The sequence below is a fragment of the Callithrix jacchus genome, chromosome 11, assembly GCF_049354715.1.
Source record: "Callithrix jacchus isolate 240 chromosome 11, calJac240_pri, whole genome shotgun sequence".
In the NCBI taxonomy this organism is placed as follows: Eukaryota; Metazoa; Chordata; class Mammalia; order Primates; family Cebidae; genus Callithrix; species Callithrix jacchus.
In genome coordinates, this window is record NC_133512.1 from 72,782,052 (window position 1) to 72,806,171 (window position 24,120).

Below are 24,120 nucleotides of genomic sequence, written 5' to 3' on the forward strand. Positions count from 1 at the left end.
CATGTATCATAAAGGTAGACATGGAAAATAATGATGAATTCCAGGTATGTTGTCCTTTAAAAGTTATTAATTCATACTTTTTTTTTTTGCATTTTTAGGTGATTAAAAATTCTGGCCATCTCCAAAGAGACAGAATAGCCGAGAATTTTGTTTGGGCTCAGTGGGATATGTCAGAACAGAGATTATATTACATTGACCTGAAGGTAAAAAAACTAGTTTGTGGCCACTCTTTTTTTTTTTTTTCCCAAAAATAATATTTTTTTTAGAGATAGGGTCTTGCTCTGTTGCCGAGGCTAGAGTGCAGTGGTGTGATTATAGCTCACTGCGGCCTTGAATTCCTGGGCTCAAGTGATCCTCCTGCCTCAGGCTCCTAAAACATAGATTATAGGCATGAATCATAGTGCCTGGCACCAGCACTTTTTTATACGAACAATTTGATTTTGACATTATCATTACTGTAGTTCATTAATCACTACATTTTCATTGATGGAAATTGTCAATCAAGTTTTAAATATAATGAAAAGATTTTCATTATTGTTTGCTTCTTGACTGCTTCCTTTTTTTTTTTCTAGTGTTTTTTAATATATCATTCTGTTTACTGTTTTAGAAATCAAAGAGCATCTTAAAATGTATCCAGTTTTATGCTGATGAGAGCTACAACTTAATGGTAAGTTCAGAAAATGATCACACTACAGGAAATTTTGTGATACATTACTCTTTTGTTATCATAAACAGCACTTTAACATTCCTGATGGTTGTATTAGTCACTTGTATGAGCAAGTAAAACAGTTCTTGCCATTTCCAGGCTTCAACACCAGAAATGTCTGCTAGCTGAATGCTCTACATCAAAGAAACACATATGAGTGGGGATTAGTAGTAGAAGATACTAGGTTGGTGCAAAAGTAATTGCGATTTTAATCATTCAAAATAATGGGAAGAACTACAATTACTTTTGCAACAATCTAATAATTGGTGTGGTCTGTAAGTAATAGCTTTAAGGGGTTGCACTTTATTTGACCCAAAAGGACTTGTGAGGATGGTGGAATTGAGAATAAAGAGAAAAGTTAATGAGAACATATAGTTTAACCAAAATCTAGTATTACCCCTGAAAAAGCTATTTAGAATGTTAGCATTGTGTTGCATCAGTGAAAAAAAAACTTTTCGGTGGCTCAAGCCTGTAATCCCAGCACTTTGGGAGGCCGAGGCGGGTAGATCACGAGGTCAAGAGATCAAGACCATCCTGGTCAACATGGTGAAACCCCGTCTCTACTAAAAATAAAAAAAAATTAGCTGGGCACGGTGGCGCGTGCCTGTAATCCCAGCTACTCACAAGGCTGAGGCAGGGGAATTGCCTGAACCCAGGAGGCGGTGGTTGCGGTGAGCCGAGATCGCACCATTGCACTCCAGCCTAGGTAACAAGAGTGAAACTCCGTCTCCAAAAAAAAACTTTTAAAATAGGAAAATTAAAATTTTAAGAATTTGAATTTAAAAAAATAAAAAAAGGTAGCATTGTGGTGCAGAGTCATTAATATCTTTGCAATGGACAGTACATTATTTTGTTTGTTTGTTTGTTTGTTTGTTTGTTTTTGTTTCTTTTGAGATGGAGTCTCGCTCTGTTGCCCAGGCTGGAGTGCAGTTGCATGGTCTCTGCTCACTGCAACCTCCGCTTCCTAGGTTCAAGCAATTCCTCTGCCTCAGCCTCCTAGTAGCTGGGATTACAGGTGCCTGCTTCCACACCCAATTAATTTTTGTGTTTTAGGAGAGACAGTTTTACCATGTTAGCTAGGCTGGTCTCAAACTCCTGACCTCAAGCAGTCCACCCACTTTGACCTCCCAAAGTATGAGCCACAGTGCCTGGCCTATTCTTCTTGACCAGGACCGATGCTGCTGTCTAATACAGATTGTTATGCCATTGGAAGAATTGCACTTACCCCTCCAGCCCTTTCTGTTGGCTCATCTGCTCTTCTAAGGACACACAATCCTTCCTTCCTTACACTGTCATCTGTGTCTTGTAAAAGGTAGTTGCTTCCAATTGGCCTATTGTACAACCTGTTTTTGATATTCAAATATAAGACAAAGTTTGTCAAGCATTAGCCCTTTAAGAAATAAATATACATCAAGCTCATGATTGTATGTAACTTCAGAGTATTCTCAGTGGACTTTCTGTCCAATGGATTTGGAGTGTAACCTCTGAAGATAATAATGGTTAAATGTGCTTTTTATTATTAGGTAAACACAATATTTTTCTGGTTTACTTGGGTCTGCTCTGGTTTTCAGAACTGTCATCACTTACTGTCATTTTGGGTTCATTTTCTTCTGATTTTTTTTTTTTGACAGTTCGAAGTACCCTTGGACATATCATTAAGCAACTCAGGATTTAAGTAAGTTATTTCTAGGGTGTTACTAATTTTTATAGATACTGGTGGGCAAAATGATTATAGTTATTCCTACTTTATGCAGATAAGAGTTTGGTATTCTGTGTACATCTGTTTTTTGTATTCCCATTCTTCATAGCAAATATAAACAACTTTATCAAACAGGAACCCAGAATTTTATACATAAAGTCAATTGTATTGATTTTCTTAGCCGTTTATTTCTGTAGCGCATCTCCATTTATTTTGATGTATGGATATACTCTTCTCCCTATGATTAAATAGAAGGATTCATTGGGTCAGAGGAGCTACATTGAGAAGCAAACATCAAAGCACTTTTTGTTGCCATCAAAGAGGATGTCAGAGCTCAATCTACTTGTAGTTCAGCTGAGTTGGCTTTTTTCTGTTCTCCTTTTTGCACAAAAGACAAGGTTTTTTCCTCTTTCCACTCTATTTTACATGTAGCAAAAACCTGAGATGCTTCTGAAAAAATAAGCATAAGGCCATCAATATGTAGAAGAAATGAAAATCTTCCTGAATTAGAGTAATGATAATCCTGAGCTGTTCAGTATTTCACTAGCTTTACTTTATCATATATGAACGTTTAGTTGTGCTTATTTTGAAACTAGTATATGCATTACTCTATATCAGAAAATTTATAAAAATGTAAGATGAAAGTAATATTTTTTTATTATTACCAGGCTGATGCCACATATATAGCATGTATTTTGAAAAAACAGAATTTATTAACCAAAAGAAATTATCTACTTAAATTTCTGGGGAATGTGTTTCTGCTTCTCTGGGTATATTATTTAGTGGTTACTCACATCCTTTATGAAGGGATGTATTTTTAAATGAACTTCTCATTCTTTATGTTCTTAGACTTGTCAACTTTGGATGTGATTATCAAGACCAAGAGAAATTATCCAAACACCTAAGTCTGTGTGTTTTTACCAACCATGCAGGTAAACTGTGGTTGTATTTGTCAGTTTATTCAATTGTCTTTGAGTTCTAGACAAAATTTACTTATTGTTTAGCTGTATGGAGTCTGAAAATATAATAGAGCTACATTTTTATATTGGTGATCGTGTGGATTGTCAAATAACAAATCATCTTCTTTATTAATTTTAAATATACACTGTATCAAGATAGCCATAGTTATTATTTTTTTTTTTTTGAGACAAAGTCTGGTTCTGTTGGCAGGTTGGAGTGTGGTAGTGCAATCCTGGCTCACTGCAACCTCTGCCTCCCAGGTTCGAGCGATTCTCCTGCTTCAGCTTCCCAGGTAGTGGTATTACAGGTGACTGACACCACACCTAGCTAATTTTTGTATTTTTAGTAGAGACAAGGTTTCACCATGTTGGCCAGGATGGTCTGGATCTCCTGACCTCATGATCCACCCGCCTTGGCCTCCCAAAGTTCTGGGATTACAGGCACGAGCCACCACACCCAGCGGCCACAGTTAACCGCAGAGTTATTCTTCTAGTAGTTATTATTTGTATGATTTTAATAGAGGAGATGGATTTGTATTTAACCAGTCTACATTTTCTCACCTGCTCCATCTTTTAACAAATGGCAACCAGCAAAGGCAATACTTTCTGCGTCAGGATTCCTGATGTGTTTGGTTCTAAACTTATGTACCTAGCTTTAAGAGCCATGCTGCAGCCTACCAATGTAACAATCAGAGCTTGACATAAAGTTATTAATGTGAAATATTTTGTTCCTAAATTTTAGTTTTTATAGATAGAAAAATATAGAGGTAAAGAAGAATACCTGAAAATGAGAGATGAATATGATTACACTCAATAAATCTGGTGAAAAAAATGCTCATTAATCTTAGTCATCTAAATAATCAGCTCTATAACTACATATAATAGCCATTTTTAATATCTTAACTTTAGTGGACATTTACTAGAGTTAAGTAGCATTTGGACTAAAATCGTATTCCTTTGAAGCCAAATTATTACAGGATATTCACCCATTAGGCTAATGTTTATCCGGCACTTACTGTTTGCTAGGTGTTGGGGATGTGATGCGAAGTAAAACTGCCCTAATCTTTATTATCATAAAAGTTACTGCTTGGTGCAGATTTTATACATTACATAAGTGCACACATAATATTTCAATGGAATCACATTATGAATGAGCTAAATTATAGGAAGAAATGAAAACTTACAATGGAGGTTTAATAGAAGATACTAATATCTTCAACCATGTTCTAATTCAGCCAGTTCATCTTCGTTTCTGCCTCCCTCCAAGATACTCCATCCCATCCTGTTCTTAGTCCTGAAAATTGCCCCCTTTCCACTTCACTCCTACATAATCCATTCCTTTTTTGGTCCATCCAGGATTGTCCCCCCAGGTATCCCTCAGCTGTACTCATCCCTTCATATACTAGTCCTGGGGCATTCAAGGGAATGGTGTTTCAGTGGAGACTTGAAGGATGTATATGAGCTAAGACCATGTCACTGCAGTAAAGTGAGTGAGAGAGAGAGAAAGCTGGAGAGGTAGGCAGGGGCCAGGCTATGTAGGACCTTGTGGATCATGGGAGGATTTTAGACTTTATCCTAAGAGTGATGAGAAGTCATTGAAGGATATTTTTTGTTACTATATAATTTATTTGAGAATGTGCAAGCTCACTGAAAAATTCAAAAATACAATGAACATCCATGTACCTTTTACTCAAACAATCATCATTTATGGTATTTACTTTATCATTCTCACTTTATATAGGTATCATTTTCTTCTTTTTTGACAAAGTCATTCAAAATAGGTTGCAGACATCATAACACCTAACCACTAGGTAATTCAGCACATACCTCCTTTGACTAAGGACACTCTTCTACATAATCTCTGTTCCCTTATTACTGAAATAAATTAATCACATTAATCAATAAACTTTATTCATATTTTCAAAAATGTGTGTGTATATATAAATATATATGTATATAACTTGTAAAATCAGGATTCCATCAAGATTAATGCATTACATTTGGTCATTTAAATCTTCATAGTCTCTGTTAATGTACAGCAATTTTCATGTCTTCCCTGCCTTTCTTTTTTTTTTTTTTTTTGGGGGAGGAAGGCAGGAAGGGAGGGAAGGAGGATGGTAGGGAGGAAGGAAGGGATGAAGGAAGGAAGGAAGGGATGTAACATGCCGTTGGGTTTTGGCTGTGTCTTTTGATTGGGGGATTTAGTCGATTTAAATTTAGGGTTACTGCCATTTGATGTTAACTGGCTGTTTTATCCATTCGTTGATGTAAATTCTTCTTTATGTTGGTGCTCTTTACTTTTTGGCATATTTTTAGAAAGGCTAATACTGGTTGTTTCTTTCTGTGTGTAATGCTTCTTTCAGAAGCTCTTGTAAAGCAGGCCTGGTGGTAATAAAATCTCTGAGTTCTTGCTTGTTCATAAAAGATTTTATTTTTCTTCAGTTGTGAAGCTTAGTTTGGCTGGATATGAAATTCTGGGCTGAAGGTTCTGTTCTTTGAGGATGTTGAATTTCGGCCCCCACTCTCTTCTGGCTTGTAGAGTCTCTGCTGAGAGATCTGCTGTAAGTCTGATTGGTTTGCCTTTGTGGGTAACCTGACCTTTCTCTCTGGCTGCCCTTAGTATTTTCTCCTTCGTTTCAACCCTGGTGAATCTAACGATTATGTGCCTTGGGATTGCTCTTCTTGAGGAATATCTTTGTGGTGTTCTCTGTATTACCTGGGGTTGAATATTGACCTGCTTTGCTAGTTTAGGAAAATTTTCCTGAATAATATCCTGAAGGGTATTTTCCAGGTTGGATTCATTCTCTTAGTCACATTCAGGTACACCTATCAAACGTAAATTTGGTCTTTTCACAAGTCCCACATTTCTTGGAGACTTTGCTCATTCCTTGTTATCCTTTTTTCTCTAATCTTTTCTTCACGTTTTATTTCATTAAGTTGGACTTTGACCTCTGATATCCCTTCTTCTGCTTGAACAATTCGAGTGTTTAAACCTGTGCATACTTCTCGGAGTTCCTGTATTGTATTCTTCAGTTCCATTAATTCACTCATACTCCTTTCTAAGTTGTCTATTCTCAATAGGATTTCATCAAACCTTTTTTCAAAGTTCCTAGTTTCTTTACGTTGGGCTACAAGTTCTTTTAACTCACCGAAGTTTGTTATTATCCATTCCTTGAAGAGTACTTCTGTCATTGGGATGTGCTCGTTCTCCATCAAGCCTTGTTCCATTGTCGATGTGTAACTGTGATCATCTTTAGAGGGAGAGGCGTTCTGACTTCGCGTATTCTCAGCTTTTTTACGCTGGTTTCTTCCCATCATTGTAAATTTATCCTCCTGTCGTCTTTCAATTTACCAACTTTCAGATTAGGTCTCTTGAGTGGGCGTCCAGGTTGTTAGTTCCCAGGGCCAGAGCAGCGGCATTGTAACTGATGGTGCTTTTCTTCCCAGGATTCTCCTGTCTGGCTTCCTTCTTGTGTCCGTAGTAGGTGACTCTGCCTTCCCGGGGCTCCAAACCTCGGTCAGAAGGGGAACCAGACCCGTTTACTCTGTGCCAAGCACTGCCGCGCCAAGGTGCAGTCACAGCTGCTGCGCCGGGCTGTGGTGTTGTGCTGGGGGCCCATGTGGGTCCTCCAAACCTGTTTACTCTGCTCCAAGAGCTGCTGCGCCGGCCACAAGAGTTGCGCTGGTGACCCGTGTGTTTCCTCCGCTGGGGATCTTCTCTCTTTTCTTTTCATTGACATATTGAAGAGTGAAGGCCATTTATCTTAAGGAATGATCCACATTCTGGATTTATCTAATTGTTTACTTACATAAACATTTAACTTTTTCCTCTATACATTTCCTGTAAACTGGAAGCTACATGCAACTGAGTAACAGCATAGTTAGACAAAAGTTAAGTGTTTTTAGTGAGAATACTTTATAGGTGATGTTGTAAACTTCGTTTTTATCAGATCAGGAGGCCTATAATGTCAGGATGTCCTACTGTTAGTGATGCTAAGTCTGGTCATTTGGTTAAGTGGTAACCACTGTATGTCTTCCTTGTGAAGGCATATTTTAACCTGTGAATTAGTAATTTGTAGGACAGTGCTTTGTCATCATGTGACTATTCTATTCTCTAGCAGCTTTTCACCTGTCAGTTTGAAGATTCGCTGATACTCCTTCACTGAAGTGTCTGTGCAGGCAGTCATGTGATTGGATGTGTATTTTCAAATGATCACTGTGGCTGCTGTATGGAGGATGGATTGGAGGAGGCAAGAGAAAAAGTGGGAAGATGAACAGTTAAGATGAGGTCTAGTTCTGCATTTGAAATAAGGGTGAACTAGGATGGGCAGTACAGGTGGAGAGAACTAGATGGGTTTGAGATGCATTTTGGAGACAAAATTGAGATAATTTGCTATAAATTACATTGAAGAGGAGTGGTTCTCAGGTTTCTGACATCAGCAAATGAGTAAACAGTGAGTGGTGCCATTTACTGAGGTGTAGGGGTTTTGGTGGAGCTTAGGAAGATTGTGAGTTTTGTTTTGGACATTTTGACTAAAAGATCTGGAGCTTCGAAGAGGGTTCAGAAATGACAATGAATAAATGTGGAAGTTGTAAGGCTATGGCTGGCATTTGAAGCCATAGGAGGGAGTATTTGGTCAGGAGGGAAGACACTAATAAGATCTGGGAACATATAAAGGTTAGGCTGAACATCCAAAGGAAAAGGAAAAAAGAATATATATATATATATATATATATATATATAGAGAGAGAGAGAGAGAGAGAGAGAGGGAAAGAGAAAGAACCAAAACAAGTATGATATAATAGTAGCTGAAGGCACAGGGTACTTTCACAAAGAATTGACTGAATAGGTAGTAAGAGGTATAGTCTGCTGTGTCTAGTAGCATGAAGATTACTGGGAGCTGTTTGTGTTGGAGAACTGAGGTGAAATCTTGACTATGCTGGGTTAAGTGGCATATGGAAATTGAAAATAGTCATAGCAGCATGTGTAGACATGAGAGAGGCACCATCTGGAAAGGGAAATAGGATTTAGGGAATATTTTAAGACAGTAGAGACTCTAGGATGTTTGAATGCTTACAGCGTGTATTTAGTGGAGAGGAAACAAGTCAGTACATAGCAGAAAGGAATAAATGGTACAGTGAATTTGCTTGGAAGGCAGGATGGGATCCAGAGCTCACATGGAGGGAGCAGGGTAGGTTCGTCCCTATTACTTTTATTTATTTATTTATTTGTGAATGAGACGGAGTCCTGCTCTGCTGTGTCGCCCCAGCTGGAGTACAGTGGCACAATCTTGGCTCCCTGCAACCTCTGCCTCCTTGGGTTCAAGCAATTCTCTTGCCTCAGCTTCCCAAGTAGCTGGGATTACAGGCACATACCACCATGCCTGGCTAATGTTTTTTTGTATTTTTAGTAGAGATGGGGTTTTACCATATTAGCTAGTCTCGAACTCCTGACCTGAGGTAATCCACCCGCCTCAGCCTCCCAAAGTTCTGGGATTACAGGTGTCAGCCACCACACCTGGCCCCTGGTACTTTGCTTTAAATCTGTTGCATATGAACAATCACCTTAGGCTTTAATCTTGTGAAGCTTTTTATTCCTTTTTATATTTTCACAGGAATTTTTCATGACCATTACTAGTTGTAAATTATAAATGGGGCTAGTTATGACATATTTAATAAAATATTAAGTTTATCTGACATAAAATGTGGAAGTATCTGTTTTTCCCCTTCTCAGCAGTGTCTGGAAGGGTAGACAATAAGCTTCATTCTTCACAATCGGCTTTGAAAAAAAAAACCTGTTTCAAATGAGATGCTTCCATGTTTAAGATGAAACAAGCCAGAGAAGCAAGCTTTTGGTTTTTGAATAATAAATTGTTCCCATATAATAATGTGTTTCCCTTAATAGTCTTCAAAAGTGGTTTTTTACCTTTGTTGCTAAAATCAACTCCAACAAAATAGGACTGGAGAAGGAAACAAAGAGTCTCATTTAAATTTGACTCCCTCTATAGTGGAAAGCTGAATCCTCTACTGGCATGGAGGCCAGAAATTGTGGTTCATGAAAGGAATGCTGATAGACTTCGGCCCTTATACAAACTTACTTCAACTATTTACATTAATGATGATGACGTAATAATGTTTGACATTTCACTATCACATTATGGTAATCAGAAGCTATTTTGTCCTTTCAGCATTACTTTTTATATTCTTGAAAGCATTTGTCCTGAATTTCCCTGCCCTAAGAAATAAAGACAACTGTCTTCCAAGGAACTAGAGGTTACAACCTGGGTGAGGGGCATGCTCATGAGATTGGTGGTGGGCAAAAGTGCTGCTGCCACTGCTGCTGTCAGGCCACTTGTGTATTTGACATTATGAGTTTATATATATTTTTCTAATGAAAAGGATAAATCAGACTTTCTAAGCATGGAAAGCATATCTTACTATTTCCCTATGATAGTCAACTCTGAAGTTGTAGTGCTCTTGTGTGTTTTAAGTCAGTGGCTGTAATTCTTTCTTGTGCACCACCTACTGGGAGGTAGTGAGTAGGGAAGTGTGTAAATTCTCCTTCCTATTCATATTACTGCAAGAGTTGCTCTTCACAAGTTCCCAAATTAGGCCTATGTTTTAGCACTTTATAGAGCTTTTCAATAATTGCTCCAGTGAGATAATTTCCCTTGGAAAACTTTGTCCACAGTAGTTTTCATTGTCCAAATGGTTTCCCCAAGGCTAGCCAACGTTGAGATGTTATCTTCATCATTGATGAATATCTGGTTACACCCTTAAGAGCATGCTTTAATTTTTTTCAAACTGTGACTTCCCCCACCTTGTAAATAGCAGCAAGATTGTTATGGAATAATAGTAATACCAGCTAGCCTTTGTAGCCAGGTATAACTTCTTTGCAACGAACAATCTAACAATCTCTTTATACACAGTATCTTATTTAGTTATCTCATAAGAAACCTATGAAGTAGGTTCTATATTTTCTTTATTTACAGAAGAGGAAATTGAGGCTTAGATAATTTAATTAACTTGCCTGAGGCAATATACTTAGCCAAAAGCAGGATTCACATCCAAATCTGCTGATTTCAAAAGTGGTTCTCAACCTGGGTTCACATTAGAATCATTTAGTGAGCTTTAAAAAATACAAATGTTTGAGTCTCTGGCTTAATTGTCCTGAGGTGGAGCCTGAGTATCTGTGATCCCAGCTAAGTTTAATGTGCTGTCGGGGTTAAGAACCAGTGATCTAAAGCTGTGTTGTCCGGTATGATAGCCACTAGCCACATATGGCTATTTAAATTTAAATGAATTAAAATTTTAAAAAACATGGGCTGACTAGAAGATGGTAATGTGAGCCACTATCACAGGGAAGAACAAAAGGGGCCAGTAAATACAGCACCTTCAACTGAATCATTCAGGTGTTCACATTGGGACTAATCAAGGAAACAACTTGACCTATGGAGAATGGCATAAAGCAAGGCAGGATAATAGCTCACCCAGGAGTGACACAGAGTCAGGGGAACCATTGCTGCCTAGGGAAGTGGTGAGTAAATGTGTGACCCCAGAAACCCATGCTTGACTAATAAAGAAGAAAAGAGAGAAGTTCCAAATAAGCACAATTAGAAATGACCAATGGGATGTTACCATTGATCCCACAGAAATAAAAATAAACATCAGAAACTACTAAGAACATCTCTATGCACACAAACTGGAAACCTAGAAAAGACAAATTCCTAGACACATACAGCCTCCCAAAGCTGAACCAGGAAGAAACTGATTCCCTGAACAGGCCAATAATAAGCTCCCAAATGGAATCAGTAATACATAGCCTACCAACCGAAAAAAGCTCAGTACCTGATGGAGTCACAACTGAATACTGGATGTACAAAGAAGAGCTGGTACCGTTCCTACTGAAACCCTTTCAAAACATTGAGGAAGGACTCTTCCCCAATTCATTCTGTGAGGCCAGCATCATCTTGATATTAAAAACCTGTCAGAGACATAGGAACTAAAGAAAACTTCAGGCCAGTATTCTTGATGAACATTGATGAAAAAATCACCAAAATACATGGAAATCAAATCCAATAGCATGTCAAAAAGCTAATCTACCACAATCAAGTAGACTTCATCCCTGGGATAGAAGGTTGGTTCAACATAATGCAAATCAATAAATGTGATGTATCACATAAACAGAATTAAAGACAAAAACCACATGTTTATCTCAATAGATGCAGAAAAGGCTTTTGATCAAACTCAATACCCCTTGATGTTAAAAACTCTAAATATACTAGATATTGAAGGAAAACTTCAAAATAATAAGAGTCATCTACGACAAACCCACAGTCAACATCATACTGAATGGGCAAAAACTGGTAATATTTCCCTTGAAAACTGGCACAAGGCAAGGATGCTATCTCTTACCACTCCTATCCAATACAGTATTGGAAGTCCTAGCCAGAACAATTAGGCAAGAGAAAGAGCATCCCAAATAGGGAAAGAGGAAGTCATTCTATCCCTGTTTGCAGATAACATGATTCTATAGAAAACTCCAGTCTCAGCCCAGAAGCTCCTTCAACTGATAACATCAGCAAATTTTCAGGATACAAAATCAGTATACAGAAAGCACTAGCATTTCTTTACACCAATAAGAGCCAAGTCAAGAGCCAAATCAGAAAGGTAATCCCATTTACAATTGCCACAGAAAGAATAAAATACCTAGGAATACAGCTAACCAGGGAGGGGAAGTGAAAGATTTCTACAATGAGAATTACAAAACAGTGGTCAAAGAAATCAGAAGATAAAAACAAATGGAAAAACATGCTCATGGATAGGAAGAATCAGTATCATTAAAATAGCTATACTGCCCAAAGCAATTTACAGATTGAATGCTATTCCTATCAAACTACCAACAACATTTTTCACAGAACTAGAAAAAACTATCTTAAAATTCATATGGAACCAAAAAAGCCTGAGTAGCCAAGGCAGTCCTAAGCAAAAAGAACAAAGCTGGAGGTATCACTTTACTCAACTTCAAACTATACTGCAGAACTACAGTAACCAAAACAGTCTGATACTGGTACAGAAACAGGCACATAGACCAATAGAACAGAGAACTCAAAAATAAGGATGCACACCTGTGAATACCTGATCTTCAACAAAGCTGACAAAAGCAATGGGGAAAAGATTCACTATTCAATAAATAGGAATGGGATAACTGGCTAGCCATGTGCAGAAAATTGAAACTGGACCCCTTCCTTACAGCATACACAAAAATCAACTCAAGATGGATTAAAGACTAAAATGTAAAACTGAAAATTCATAGAAATTCTGGAAGAAAACCTAGGCAATACCATCCTAGACATAGGAATGGGCAAAGATTTCATAACAAAGACATCAAAAGTAATCCCAACAGAAGGAAAAACTGACAAATGGGATCTAATTAAACTTGAGAGCTTCTGCACAGCAAAACAAACTAAATAGAGTAAACCAAATGACCTACAGAATTGGGAGAAAATAATTGCAAACTATGCATCTGACAAAGGCATATCAAGCATCTGCAAGGTATACTTACATTATAAGACAAAAACAACTCCATTAAAAAGTGGGCAAAGGGCATGAACAGACAGACACTTTACAAAAGAAGACATTCAGTTAGCAAGCATATGAAAAACTCAACATCACTGAGGATTAGAGAAATACAAATTGAAACCACAGTGAGATACCATCTTATACCAGTCATAATGGCTATTATTAAAGTAAAAAGAAAAAAAACCAGATGCTGGCAAGGTTGCAGAGAAAAGGGAAGACATACACTTTCGATGGGAGTTTAAATTAGTTCAGCCATTGTGGAAAGCAGTATGGAGATTCCTCAAAGGCTAACAGCAGAACTACCATTGGGCCCAGCAAGCTGATTACAGGGTCTATACCTAGAGGAATAAAAATCATTCTACCATAAAGACATATGCACACAAATGTCCATTGCAGCATGACTCACAATAGCAAAGATGTGGAATCAACCTAAATGCCCATCAGTGACAGGTTGGATAAAGAAAATGTAAATATACACCATGGAATACTGTGCAGCCATAAAAAGGAGTGAGATCATGTCTTTTGTGGGAACACATATGGAGTAGAAGCTGTTATCCTTAGCAAACTAATGCAGGAACGATGAATTATCTCATGTTCTCACTTAAAAGTAGGAGCTAAGTGTTGAGAACTTAAGAACACAAGGGAACAACAAACACTGGGATCTTCTTGAGGATGGAGGGTGGGAGGAGGAAGTGGAGCAGAAAAATAACTATCGGGTATCAGGCTTAATTCCTGGATGATGAAAGTATCTGTAAAAATAAACCCCTGTGGGCCAGGTGCGGTGCCTCATGCCTGTAATCCCAGCACTTTGGGAGGCCAAGGTGAGTGGATCACCTGAGATCTGGAGTTTGAGAGCAGCCTGGCCAACATGGTGAAACCCCATCTCTACTAAAAATACAAAATTAGCTGGGCGTGGTGGCACATGCCTGTAGTCCCAGCTTACTCGGGAGGCAAAGGTTGCAGTGAGCTGAGATTGCGCTACTGCACTCCAGACTGGGGACAGAGCAAGATTCTATCTCAAAAAATAAATAAATAAAAATAAATATATAAACCCCTGTGATAATGAGTTTATCTATATAACAAGCCTTCACACATACCCCTGAATCTAAAATTTAAAAAACCCGTAATACCAGCTTTTTGGGAGGCCAAAGTAGAAAGATCACTTGAGCCCAGGAATTCAAGACCACCCTGAGCAACACAGTGAGACTCCATCTCTAAAAAAAATAAAATTAAAAAATTAGCCAGGCAAGGTGACGCACGACCGTGGTCCCAGCTATTTGGAAGGCTGAGATGGGAGGATTGCTTGAGCCTGGGACATCAAGGGTGCAGTGAGCTGTATCTGCACCACTGAACTCCAGCCTGGACAACAGAGAGAGACACTGTCTCAAATAAATAGTATGTCAGTCATACTATCTATATTTTGAGTGTTCAGTAACTGTATGTGGCTAGTTGCCACCATATTGGACTTTACAGGCATAGAACATTTCCATTGTCAAAGAAAGTTATTTTGGGTAGCTTCAGAAAGCCTATGTACATACCATTTCACCTTGCTGTGTCTTTTTTTCCCTTTGGGGTTTGGGTGGGGCAACTAAGCATAACCTAACAATTTGGAAATACTTGCTTATAAGTTCTGGATATGGTTCTTAGAATATGTAATTAGGTACATTTATTCTACATCTCACTGTTTTCAAAATGAGAAAAAACAACTTTTATTCTCTGAAGGATGATGTGCAGATAATTTGCTAGAATGGAGGTTATAATCTATGTTGTTGTCATGTTTATTTCCCAGGATAAAAATCCTAAAAGAATTAGTGGATGAATAAGTATGAATATATTTAACCCTCTGTGAAATTAGTTCACTTAATCACTACTATTTGAGAATTGCGTAAGAAGAACATGTTCCCTTGACAGTACTCATTATTTAAAAAACTACTTATAAAGGAAAATTATGGTGCTTTGTTTTAACTTTTATTTATCGCTAGAGACTCTAAAGTCTGTCTCTTTTAAAAACAATTCATGTTCCTTGTGATTATAGTACATAACAGAATGGATAAACCAGTAGTTTTTTGCAGATAATGTTTACTGTATGAAACCAGTCCAAATGGTATATGAGACTTTTGTAACTCTTACTATTTTGTTTATGGTTTAGTGATAGATTACTTTTATTCTCAATGAGCCAGCTGTAATTGTAAAGAAAAGTTGTTATTGTGTGCTCAGTAACCATAACAGTCATTTTACATCTGATAGAATTGTTAACATGTTATCTGATGAAGTTATTCTTTTCTGCTGTTTTGTGTTTAGGATATTGCAATAAAATGTACTGATGGCAATATATTGCAGTATTAAATGTCATTAAAAATAGTCACAATTGATAAGTATTACAACAGAATGCTTATAAATGTCCTTGAATAGCCCTCTTAGGGGAAGTTGACTTCTTTTTTTCTACCATGATTCTTTGATAAAGAAGTTACTGGAGTAAAGTAGAGGAAATGTTGAAATCCACTGAAGTATAGTGGCAATTGAATTCACACAGCTAGTTAACATTAGCTCTTGGACTAGAGCTCAGGTTTCCTGACTCCTTGTCAAGTTACTTTCTACCTGACAATCTCCTATTTCAGTTAATCACATAAATGCATTAGAATAGACATATCTGTTTAAGCATAATGTCCCTCATTTATATGTAGGTCACTGATGGACATTAGTCTATCCATACAGCAGCAGCTGCTAGAGATAATGTACAGTTTCACACATTGAGAGAGGTAGGGAAGGCTGAGGGTGTTCCAGAGTGATGGAGTAAGTGAAGGGGGTCAAGACTCACCTGGAAAGCCACTCTATGCCAAGGGCTCTCCTTTGGCCTGGGGCCAGTGCCTTCAGTGACTCAATAATGGATGGATATGGACTCACCACATTTGTTCTCACTGACCCATAATATAGATCATACTTTGCCTTTCAATCAAGCTAAACTAGAGACTGGAAACTTTCTGTGAATAGAACACATTTTTGATACACTGGTGTTCATAGCTGTTAGTAATTGAAGGTGACAAGCTAGATAAGAAGGCAGGACGATACATGCATACCAGGAGAATCTCATGAAGCTTTGGAAACTGTCTAGAATCCTATGATTTCATATATGCAGGAGTGTATCTCTGTTCATTTTCCTATCCTTCAATAGCCTGCCACAATACATTGCTTATAGTGTGCACTAAAGAATTACTGCTTTGAAATTTCTTAGCAACTTGTTGATAGACCACTTCTAGGATTTGGGAATAATCTATGAGGTAGGACGAGGCAGGACATCTAAAGGACAGAGGTAAGGCTAAGTGGTTTAGGAAACTATTTGTGACATAGATTCTGTTAAACTCTACTAAATACCTTTTCTTCTAGGAAGTTTGTGTGTTTGTTACAGTCCGAAGTGTGCTGCTTGGGAACAAATCACGTATTCAGTGTTTTACATTCACAAAGGTACTTTTCATGTCTTCTTTGTTACTTTTACATAATAACTTTTTCCGAATAGCAAGTTAGATAGCTCTTAACAGTGATGTTACTAGTAATTTTTTGGAGACAAGGTCTTTCTTTGTCACCCAGGCTGGAATGTTGTGGCATGAACACTGCTCACTGCACCCTTGACCTCAAGGTTTCAGGTGATCCTCCCTCCTCAGCCCATGAAGTAGCTGGGACTACAGGCATGTACCATCATGCCTAGCTAATTTTTGTACTTTTTGTAGAAATGGGGTTTCACCATGTTTCCCAGGCTGGTCTTGAACTTCTGAGCTCAAGTGATCCACCTGCCTCAGCTTCCTAAAGTGTGGTGATTACAGACATGAGCCACCATGCCCAGCTGAGAGTGTTATTACCTTGTAGTCAATTTTTATCAATTCATTCTATACCTGTATACTTACAGGATACATGTTTCCTAAAGAAAGTCACCAATGGTGGATATCAAGTTAGCTAGTTATTTTTATATATCATATATTTTTATCCTGGCCTATATCTTTTTCTAAGCTTGTGGACCAATCCTAAGGGAGGTATTTGCCAAAAGTGTGTTTTCTCTTTAGTTATTGCTTATTGGAAAGTAGCTATAGATTTAACTTACAGAGTTACATACGGTTTTAGTTAAAGGTGTCCATGATCTCAGACCTCAACAGGTTTTATCTAAGATACATTTATTCCATTTCACACAATCTATAGCCCAAGATACTGATAACAGTCTGCAGAGCAGCAGTCAGATGCCTAATATCTCCTGATTCTGTAGTTGATCACAGTGTGCCCTGTAATAGTTTTAGTTTGAACAATGCTAAGGAGTAGTTGTTTTGTTTGTTTAGTAACTTAAAGTGAGTGTGTGTAGTACATACTGTGGGTGTATTTAAATATTTTTAAGATGAAAAATTTTCAATATTAAAAAAATGCCAAGCCATATCAGAGCTGCTTATTCTATAGATGGACCTAATATTGCCTCCCGAGCTTAGAGATCCAGGTAAAAAAGTTTTAAAGTAACTTTAGAACTAACATATGTACTACTCATACTTAAGTTGTCTAAGTTTGAGGTTTTTGTGGAAAATTTTTATGCATTTTTCTAATGGTTAATCTTGTGATCAAAGCCAATAAGTAAAATAAAACTTTTCTGAAGAGTAAGAGTTAGAAAAGTAGAGAGGAAAGCCCAATACACTGAGGTTATTAGCTCGACGAATTCCCTTCCTACCTAAAAGTGGGATTTGTAAATGATTTGGAGAAGTCTCAGAGGGTCTTAATGACTGCATGTGTGTGACAGTGAGCCTTGAGGAATGATGGTCAATGAGCCATCTGGTCATTTCTATCTCTTGGATTGTTAGGTAAATTCCTTCAGGTCCTCTGCTTCCTGAACAATTCACCTGTCATGATCTAAGATTATAATAAGCCCAGAACAGCTACTGGAGTGTGACTGCACTCAGATGATCTGCCTTCAATGCTGGTTTTTGGAGAATGAGGGGAACCATGAAATCTAGAAGTCAGAAGATGCCTGCTTACCAGTTTCATGGTCACTGAAAATTTATGGAGTGTTACATAGTCACTGCCTTGGGTGGAGTTTCAGTTATTTGTTTAACATTCTCTGGCTTCATGTTCTCTCTTTGCAGGATATAGCAAGACCTTTACCACTTCTCTCAAGAATGTTGGCTCACACATGACAAAGGGCATAACTTTTCTCAACCTTGGTGAGTGATGGAGAGATCACACCCCCTGCTCTGAACCCTTCTTCCAGGGCATGGTATACCTCAGCCTTCTATGCTATCCCATTTCTCATGCCTCTTTGAGACTTGGATTGTAATGACAACCAATGACCCACTTGAAGTCTTACCAGAAAAGATTTTCTCTGGAACATACCCCTCCCTCTGAACTCCTTAGTCTTTGGCTTGAAAGGATTGGCGGAGGTGTCTTCCCTTTTTAGAGAACCTAGGCTATGAGCTTTCTTATGTTTTTGGTAGCAGTCTAAAAAGTCACTTGTCAGCATAAAAATGACTTGTATGAGATATTCCCGAATAGCCCATGAGAAATAATATATCATGTTGTCCCTTGATTATAGAGAGGACAGGGGCCTCTGGGAAATTGTCTGTTTCTTGTCGCTAATCTTGAAAAGCTTACAAATCCCATTAATGATTTATGGATCAGCTTGAGTGAGTTGTTTTCATTCAGTAAATATGGCGAAAGGAATCTGAGGATAATGAAGAAAATAAAGAAAGGGTTTTTTTGTATCTCCCCTCTGAAAGCTGCTTTTCCATGCCAGTTGGGATGTGGGGCACAAACAGTTTAGCACAAAACTAAGTAATTGTTTACTTGCTTACATATGGGACATGGTATATGGAACATTTCCTTTAAAAAAGGAGCTTTGGGTTTAGAGCACATAATTCTTTGATATCTTTTTCCATCCCTATTCCGTAGTCCATCCACTGTCATGACCCAGGTTTGGGAGAGTACAATGTGAGGAAACTGAGCAAAGTGATTTTTATTTTGAATGATACTATTGATGACGTTGGATACTTAATGCTGAGTGGGCTAGTAATGGGCAAATTTTAACATGATCTCTGAATCTGTGGGAAATAGCTTTAGGGAAGCTTGGTTCCACTGCTTCCTGTGATAAGAGAGAGAAATATAGAATGTTTCCTGGGTCTGGGACTTGATTCTTATCAGCAATGCTTTATCAACATCCCATCTCAAGAGTGAGATGGGAAACTTTCCACTAGGAAAACAGTGTTTTGTGAGGGCAAAGGTATCCTGCCTTTTTTTTTTATCCCTGGGAATGACTTGCAAAGGGCAGGAAAGATTTAATTTGTGGTCTTCAGCATGTGGAGAGGCCAGCAATACAAGCTTTGTAAAAATAGGCTGTCTTACATAGGTTGTCTTTCCTTCTTAAGCATATTTTATAGGCACAAAATCATACCCCGGTTTAAAGCTGTTCTACAGGTAGTTTTTATGATAACAATATTGCTTTTTGAGTAATATATTTTTTGATATTAATTACATGCAATTTCCATAGACTGTCATCCTATTAAAATGGGCTTATATTGATTAAAATATTAAAGAAAAAGTTTTTGATTTTTTTCATGAACCCCAAGCACTTTGATTAAAAGATACGTTTATAAATAAGCTACTATTTATCTAATGCATACTATATGTTAAGTATATTTTACTTGTTATTTTGCTCCCTACAGCAATTCTGATTGGTGATGTTATCCCCATTTTACAGATAATGATATGGAGGCTCAGAGTGAGCTGTGTGCCCAGGCTTATTTCAGTGTCTTTTATCAGCGACACTAGATTATTAATAGTTTCTTTAAACATTTTGTTATTTTGTTTTCTTAGCATTTTATTTCAATTAAAACTTCATCAAGTATTTTGTTTAGAGGTGGTGTTTTAGTATTTTTCTCTAATGCAATCCAGAATAAACTGAGAGAAAATGAAGTGAAATGATCCTGTAAGTCACATAACTGCACAAACTAGAAAAGATAATTAGTGTTGTCAGTGGTACAATCCTAGAGTATATAATTTAAAAATATTTATTCATAAAATTTGATTTTTCTCTTATAGCATTTTTTGATTCAGTAGTCTTATATTTTTAAAATATAAAGCTTCAGTCTAAATGTTTTAAAACATTAAAGTTTTAACTAAATATGGGTGACTAAAGTATTTTCTTGAAATTATAAGAATTAAAATATCTATTTTACATGTGTATGACTGCACCTATAGCCTCTGCTTATGTGTAGTACCTTTTCTTCTCCATATAAAATCTTTATTAGAAAAGTCAGCAAATAAAATATAACAAATTTATACAGAGTTCTTTCATCAAATCTTCCTAGCAAACTTGTTTGTTTGCTTGCTTGAGACAGGATCTTTCTCTGTCGCCCAGGTTGGAGGCAGTGGTATGATCTTGGCTTACTGCAACCTCTGCCTCCTGGGATGAAACTATTCCCCCACCTCAGTCTCTGTGTAGCTGGGAGCATTATAGGCATATGCCACCATGCCCAGCTAATTTCTTGTGGTTTTCATGGAGACAGGGTATTGCCATGTTGGCCAGGCTGGTCTTGAATTCCTGATGTCAGGTGATCCACCTGCCTCAGTCTCCCAAAGTGCTAGGATTACAGGCATGAGCCACTGCACACAGTCAATAAGCAATACCCACCTTATTTTGTTTTTAAGTGACACATAGTAATTGTATATATTTATGGAGTAAAACATGGTGTTTTGATATCTATATACATTGTGGAATGATCAAATCTGGCTAGTTAGCATATCCTTTATTAGTTTATTATTGCTGCTGTAACAAATTACTGCAAACTTGGAGCTTCAAACACCACAAATGTTCTCTTTCAGTTCTGTAAAGTTGGAAGTTTGAAATGAGTCTTGAAAGGGCTAAACCAAAGTGTGGGCAGGACTGGTGCCTTCTGGAGGCTCCAGAGAAGAATTTGTTCCCTGTGTCCTCCCTCCAGCCTCTAGAGCAAGCTTGTCCAACCTGTGGTCCATGAGCTGCATATGGCCTTGAATGTGGCCCAACACAAATCTGTAAACTGTTTTAGAACATTAATTTTTTTAAGCTAATCAGCTGTCATTAGTGTATTTTATGTGTGGCTTAAGACAATTCTCTTCTTCCCATTGTGGCTCAGAGAAGCCAAAAGGTTGGACATCCCTGACTAGAGGCTAGTATTTCTTGACTTGTGGCCACTTCATTCCAACTAGTGTCCTCATCGCATGGTCGTCTTCTCTTCTCTAGACAAATCTCTCTCTCATAAGGACTTTTGTGCCTACTTGGGTCTGCCTGGATATTTCAGAATAGTCTCCCCATCTCAAGATCCTAGTCACATCTGCAGGGTCTCTCTTACCCTGTTCACAGGCTCTGGGGATTAGCCCATGAATATCTTCAGGTGCCGTCTTTCAGCTTGCCACAGATACTATTGACCCTTTTGGTGAGACAATAATTCCCTGCTCATTGAGACCCTGAGCATCCATCCCTGGAGCCCACTCAACAAATGCCAAATAGGAATCTCCCCATCCCTCGCTTAATTTGAGTGACGACCCAAATCACTGTCATGTATTTCCAAATGCCACCTTGCCAGGGACATAGTGCCATCCTAATTAACTGGTTAAGTGGTACAGTGAGGCGTTAACTAGGTTATCTGATGCTGACACCCTTTCCATGTCCCACCATATTGTTGTTTGTGTTTTTCTAGTAAAGTGTTGCCGTAATAAGATGATTGCAACCATTTGGGCTAAGCACTTTAGCATCATTTAATCCATGTTGACTGAAAGGACACTTGTAAGTCAACTGGTTTGAGTTTTATGTCCTCTTTCCTTTTCTTTCCACAGAACGCCTTTTATGCAAACGATTAGCATGTGTTCTTTTACTTCTTAGGAAAAGGAGGCTAGCTGGCTCACTTATAATCTAAATGTCTCATCTATATAAAATTACTACTGTGTGAATTTCTGTTTTTTAAGATCCTAGAAAAAGTATTGGCAAGGGATACTTCTACCCTTCCATTCTCCAGAAACCTATTTTTTATACCTTGTCTCCATCTGAGTGCAAATGTTCTTGGTACAAAAATATCTAGTTCAGGGACTGAAGGTGTGAATTCTAGTCAGCTTGATATGCAAGGAAATAAATTAGTACTTCACCAAGTGTCAGTGTGTCTGCAGAGATTGTTCTGATGAATATCAATTTAAAGGTTCTCTAAACAACATGCTTCTTCTACTGATGACAATGATGATCAGTGGATGAACATGGGTAACCAAATTTTAGAGCTTCTCCAAACTGGCAGAAATTATGAAGAAAATTCCTAATATAAGCTATTTCCAGCCTATCGGATTAAGGAGTAATTCATGTTACTTGATGTTTTTTATTCTAATTTGCTCTGAGATCATTTAGATTCATATAAAGCCACAAATCACTTAGAAACAAAACTGCAGGTATAAATTAAGATAACCATAGATAAATATCTGAAGAAAATTAGCCATAGATAGGAATAAATGAGGCTTGGCTAGTAAGAGAAATGTGGCTGGGCATGGTGGCTTATGCCTGCAGTCCCAGCACTTTGGAGGCAGAGGCAGGAGGATTGCTTGAGCCCAGGAGTTCAAGACCAGCCTGGGCAACATGGTGAGACTCCAGCTCTATAAAAATAAAATATATTAGTGGGGTGTTGTGGATGCATGCCTGTAGTTCCAGCTATTTGAGAGGCTGAGGATCACTTGAGCCCAGGAGTTTGAGGCTACAGTGAACCGAGATCACTCCACTGCACTCCAGCCTGGGTGACAGAGTGGGACCCCTGTCTCGAAAAGAAAGAAAAGTTAAAAAAAAGAAATGGACTATCATTAGATAACTTGTTATTACACTGGTAAAACTTTGTCTTTTGAGATACTCAGAGAAAAAGAGATAATGTGACGTTCTGTACATGTGCAGCTCTTACCACATGTAGATGACTTTAATCTTTCTCTTCTATAGACTATTATGTGGGTGTTTACTTACCTGGTCATTTCTTCCACCTACTTAATGTTCAACATCCAGACTTGATCTGCCACAATCTCTTTCTGACAGGTATGGCTGCAGTTTTTCTCTTGTAGAGGTGGCCTATTTGAGTTTGTCTTGACTTTAATATCTATGTTTGGGTGAAAGGAGTTTCTTTATTTCCTGATCTACTTTTTTTTTTCTTTGCCAGGAAATAATGAAATGATTGATATGCTACCTCATAGCCCTTTACAGTCACTGTCAGGGTCCCTGGTACTGGATTATTGTTCTGGAAAGCTGTATAGAGCGATGCTCAGCCAGTCGTCTTTATTACAGCTCCTGCAGAAAACCCGCTTAGACTGTGAGAAGATGGCCACGTTGCACTGTGCGCTCTCCTGTGGTCATGGCGCGCAGTTGCTGGAAGGCCAGGTGAGAAGATAGTTCATGTTTCAAAATGGCCAGATAGACAGCACTGAACATACTTATTTTGTGGTTGAAAATGGTCAGGAGTTATTTTTATTTAGTAACAGTTGAAGTGTATGGCCTTTCTGCTGACTTGAGCATCGTCCTCTTTTGTGCTGCTTTGTAACAGATCCCTACCAGGTCTCAGACTCAGGGTGTTTCTGTTCTTTTGGGTACTCCCTTTTCTGTATTGGCAATAAATGTTTAGCTGTATCAGTAACATTCCAATGAAGAGCTCAGGAAATCATGAGTTTCTTAAATATCTACTTTTTCTTCTGATTTGCATTTGATCTATAAGTATCGAAAGGACTAAAATCTGGTGGCAGATATTTATTACATTTTTGGTAAAGAAAACTTACATTTGTATTTCACATTAGAGTTTATTAAGTACCTCCATGCACATTCTGTGTTATTTTATTTTACAGCTATGCTGTGAAGTCAGAGAAATTGCCTTATCAGATGTGGTTAAGATCAATGAGAAGCTGGTTAACTACAAAAAAATTAAAAAAGACATTAGATGTTTTATTTTAACCTAAAACATAAAAATGCACATTATTCACTCAGGTTTTGACTCAAGCCTTTCTTTGGGCATCTGATAATTGAAGTTCAACATCTTTTTTTTTTTTGCATAAAAGCATTAGTAATGAGTTATCTCTAACTTCCTGTTACTTTAAAAAATTTTTTATTTCTAAGGATATAGTAATTTAAAGACCCTTCCAAGGCAATCTGTATATCAGGCATTTTTTAA

At 37.8% G+C, this 24,120-nt stretch overlaps 1 protein-coding gene across 12 annotated transcripts in view; it reads left to right on the forward strand.

The window, feature by feature from the left end:
* Positions 1–24,120, forward strand: part of GSAP (gamma-secretase activating protein) — a 251,535-nt gene that overhangs the window by 187,044 nt on the left and 40,371 nt on the right. For all 12 annotated transcript variants that reach the window (XM_078343041.1, XM_035254005.3, XM_009002580.5 and 9 more), the window contains 8 exons: positions 99–203; positions 608–667; positions 2,338–2,381; positions 3,255–3,337; positions 16,331–16,408; positions 18,058–18,135; positions 22,908–23,000; positions 23,122–23,339. In XM_078343041.1, coding sequence (XP_078199167.1) covers positions 99–203; positions 608–667; positions 2,338–2,381; positions 3,255–3,337; positions 16,331–16,408; positions 18,058–18,135; positions 22,908–23,000; positions 23,122–23,339 — 759 coding nt within the window. The remainder of the gene's footprint in view (positions 1–98; positions 204–607; positions 668–2,337; positions 2,382–3,254; positions 3,338–16,330; positions 16,409–18,057; positions 18,136–22,907; positions 23,001–23,121; positions 23,340–24,120) is intronic.